Source organism: Microtus ochrogaster, unplaced genomic scaffold (genome assembly GCF_000317375.1).
Source record: "Microtus ochrogaster isolate Prairie Vole_2 unplaced genomic scaffold, MicOch1.0 UNK8, whole genome shotgun sequence".
Lineage (NCBI taxonomy): Eukaryota > Metazoa > Chordata > Mammalia > Rodentia > Cricetidae > Microtus > Microtus ochrogaster.
Genome location: NW_004949106.1, coordinates 910913 through 915192, shown reverse-complemented (window position 1 = coordinate 915192; position 4280 = coordinate 910913). Strand labels below are relative to the sequence as shown.

The following is a 4280-nucleotide window of genomic DNA, read 5'->3' as shown; positions in this document are numbered from 1 at the left end:
AACTAGGAGCACTGGATAGCCTTGTGTCTGAAGCCTTTGGTGTATTGGAACTAGGAGCACTGGATAGCCTTGTGTCTGAAGCCTTTGTTGTATTGGAACTAGGGTCAGTTGACAGTTTATAATCCATATCTGATAACTTTGTTATGGTGTAAACGGGATGATCACTGGTGAATATTTTCTTCATATCTGATGTGTCTGTTGTGTTGAGACTAGGATCGAGTGACCCTGTATTCTTCCTGTCTGCAATCATTGTGTTGGTGGTAGTATGTTCAGGAGGCAAGTTACTTTTCTGGTTTACCATGTGGGTTGTGGCGAGGTTAGGATCTTCAGCCCAGGATGTGTGAGATCCTGCAGACCTTGAATGTTCTGTGTAAGGAGGGTCTTGGTCTTCGTGTTCTGCGTCATCTGCACTTGAAATGCTTGGAGATTTGTGTGCACCTTGGCCTTTCTTCTTTCTGAATGGCATTTTGCTGTTTATGTTCCTTAGAAAAGGATCAAGACCACTCTTGATGAGTTTCTGAAAATGTAATATAAAAGAGGAAAAGAAACTCCTTAGCATTTATTTAAATAAATTTAATGACCTTTCTGGTCAGTCTTTGTAGAGCAAGTTGTCAATTGATCAAGCCTCCCACCTATTTTTATAAAGCGAGAGAAATCAACTTTATTAGAAAATATTTGAAGTTTGAGTGAAAATAAATTTCAGTAAAAAAACATTTAAATTCCTAATTCTGACACTATATCCCCTTTTTTTGCTACTTGGAATTTTTCTGGTGAGGCACTGGCATTGTTAGCTTTTAAATTTAATTTTTGTGTATATTTATTTATTGATCTACTTATTTTTGAGATGAGGTCTTCCTATGTTACCCAGGCAGGCCTGGAATGCCTGGGCTTAAGGGACCCTCTGTCCTTACTCACCCGGCCTACAGTGAAATCGTTAACTACTTGAAAGTAGTTAAATACTGTAAATACTTTTTTTTAACGATTACATTTAGTTGTGTCTGCTGAGAGAGTAAGTGGTTGACACCAAAGTTAAAATCTCCTTCGCTATAAATATTTACCACGTTTAGTAGTAATCTGTGAATTTTAAAAGATGCACACAGCAGTAAATGTCCACGACATTTTTCTTTAAAGATCACTTTAGGGGAAGATATCACCTGCATTTAAGTCTGAGTTCCAACAGTGAAGGCCTCTGCCCAGCCCTTAATATGCCACAGTAGAAGGGTGCTTTTGAGTATGCAGAGATGATTGAGAGAAGGCTGGATAGGGGAGCAGGGAAGCACAATTCTTAGTTAAGGGAGCCACCTTAGGGCTGGCAAGAGACTTGAACCTAGAGTGGCTCCCAGGAGCCCAAGGCGATGTCCCCAGTTAGTTCCTTGGGCAGCTGAGGATAGGGAACCTGAAACGACCTTATCCTATAGCAATACTGACGAATATCTTGCAGACCACCATAGAACCTTCATCTGGCGATGGATGGAGATAGAGACAGAGACCCACACTGGAGCACTGGACTGAGCTCCCAAAGTCCCAATGAGGAGCAGAAGGAGGGAGAAGATGAGCGAGGAAGTCAAGACCACGAGGGGTGCACCCACCCACGGAGACAGTGGGGCTGATCTAATGGGAGATCACCAAGGCCAGCTGGACTGTGACTGAGAAAGCATGGGATAAAACCGGACTCTCTGAACATGGCGAACAATGAGGGCTGATAAGAAGCCAAGGACAATGGCATGGGGTTTTGATCCTACTTCATGTTCTGGCTTTGTGGGAGCCTAGCCAGTTTGGATGTTCACCTTCCTAGACATGGATGGAGGGGGGAGGACCTTGGACTTTCCACAGGGCAGGGAACCCTGACTGCTCTTTGGACTGGAAAGGGAGGGGGAGAGGAGCGGGGGGAGAGGGAGAAGGGTGGGAGGAGGGGGAGGGAAATGGGAGGTTGGGAGGAGGGGGAAAATTTTTTTTCCTTTTCTCAATAAAAAAAAAGAAAAAAGAGAGAATAACGTAAAGAAAAAAATCTCTGGCTTACAGTGAAATTTCAGTGCAATAGCTATACTAAATTGAGATCTATATATTCAAACATCGGAACAATCTTTAAAATGAAATGTGTCTATTTAAAAATAAATTTCAATTCACGTGGTTTCTTTTCCCGTGGAGAGCAAAAGAGGCTGGTATCTCTGGAGCTGGCATTGTGGGTGGTTGGGGGGGCACCAGACGTGGGTACCCAGAACCGAACTCCGGTCGTCTGAGAGAGCAGCGAGGATTCCATCACCCAGCTGGATGAATAGCTCACCTGTTAAAGGTTTCTAAAATCTTTTTCTTAAAAGCCTCTTATTCAGTCTCTTTGTGCAACTTCTACAGTGTGAGATCGAAAAAAATGCAAAACCTGAAACAATTAGCTTAATATTTCACTTCAACTCAGCTCAAAGTGCATGTTAATGATCATAATTTATTATAATTATTTTTCAAGTGCTAATAGATAGTCAGGTGATATATTAAGAATGCCCTGGTGTTTTTTTTTGGGGGGGGGGTTGTTTTGTTTCTTTTGTTTTTGTTTTCCAGAAATAGATACTCTAAGGTTTCATTTTCAAATTGAAATTGATTAGGTCAAAGGAAGCTTGGACATACATATTTTAGAAGGTAATCCAGCTTTTCTAATGACTAGTTCTGGTTTGAGAAATACATATATGTTATTTATGTGCACCCGGTATATACACATATATTGCATATATGCATATGTGGTATTGGAAAAACCTAGCGATTGACTGTAATTAGTACCAGACTAGGATAGAAGTACTCGCCTGATATTTTGGCTTGAATTCTCTAGAGTCCGCTCTGAAAACAGGTGTAGTATACTCTTTCTGCACAAAAGCCACCTTGTAAAAGAGGAAGTTTTAATTTTAGACAACTCATAATACAAACATATTTTCCAAGATCATTTTACTCTCAAGAATCCCTAAAGGGATAAGCGTTCTTTAAAGCTAAACAAGAATTCTGTCTCATGATTACTTTGCTTTAGAGATTTGTAGTGTCCTTCTTTACCTGGCTTGAGGTTTAATTTGTTAGACATAGCTACTCCTCCTTGCTTTCATGTTCCATTTGCTTGGAATATCACGTGCAATCGCAATCGTTTTAGTCTGTGCATGTCTTTGCCACTGAGGCTTGCTTCTGGCAGAGAGCAAACACTTAAACCTTGGTTTTCATTCTGTCAGCCAGTCTGCATCTTCTAACAGAGTTAAGACAATTCAACCTCTAGCTTCGTTATTAAAATCCACATACTAACCCTGGAACTGGAGTTACAGGCATTTGCGGGGTCCTTGGATTCTGCCTACGTGCTTGTAACCACTGAACTATTATTTCTCCAACTTCCTCAAAAAAATATTTCTTACTGGGTTTTTGTGAATCTATTATTTTGCCCTTCCTTAACTTAGTTATTTTCAAACACCGAGCAACTGCGATAAACAAGGCGCTCTCTGAAGTTCTAACGACGGGGAACAGGTAAGTATTAACCAGCTTTCCCATGCCGTGTGTACATTTGACTTTGAAGGCCTCAGTGGCTTTTATGATGGTTGCTTTCAAACAGCACGCTTCATTAAAAACGAGAAATGCTCACTTAACTAGGAGGTCTAAGGGTCAGGCGTGGTTGGTTGTGGCAGCTGCTTGCAATCAGGACTCATCCACGCCTCTCCATCTTGGCTCTCACAGGCATTCCCTCTTTACTAGGTAGAAAAACAACCCCTACTAGCTACCAATATAAAAGGATGAGGCTTTTAAACATTCTTTTTTTTCTTTTTTGGTTGTGAACCTAGCCTTTAGCTGCTGAGCCATCTCTCCAACACTTTCAACATTCTCTTCTCAATTATATGCTACCCGTTTTGTCCTGATGGCAAGATAAGGGTCAAAGATTGCTAGATATTAGGGTTGTGATGGTTTCATGTGTGTTGTTAGGCAAAAGGTATGTTAACCACTCGGATAATTTTATTCAATAGCATCGAGACAATGAGATTCTTTCGTTATACATAAAGAAACAAACAGGTGGTTTGGAAGCTAAACATGGTCTGGGGACACAGCTGAGTTGGTAGAACACTTACCTAGCATGCCTGAAGCCCGGGGTTCAGTTCCCAGCACCCCCCCCACACACACACACAGAGGTAAACATAAAAAGCATATAACAGAAAAATCTAGACTACTGATGTCATCTTGGGAAGAAGAAACGTTTTCTAAACAAACTATCAAAACTAGACATAAGCTAACAGCCGTGGAGGAAAAGCTGCTAAATTTGACCCCAT

At 41.1% G+C, this 4280-nt stretch overlaps 1 protein-coding gene across 1 annotated transcript in view; it reads right to left on the bottom strand.

The window, feature by feature from the left end:
* C2cd6 (C2 calcium dependent domain containing 6) overlaps positions 1-4280 on the bottom strand; it is an 83292-nt gene that overhangs the window by 10654 nt on the left and 68358 nt on the right. The window contains exons 14-15 of the mRNA XM_026788832.1: positions 2793-2867; positions 299-523 (exon numbers count right to left, since the gene is read on the bottom strand). Coding sequence (XP_026644633.1) covers positions 299-523; positions 2793-2867 — 300 coding nt within the window. The remainder of the gene's footprint in view (positions 1-298; positions 524-2792; positions 2868-4280) is intronic.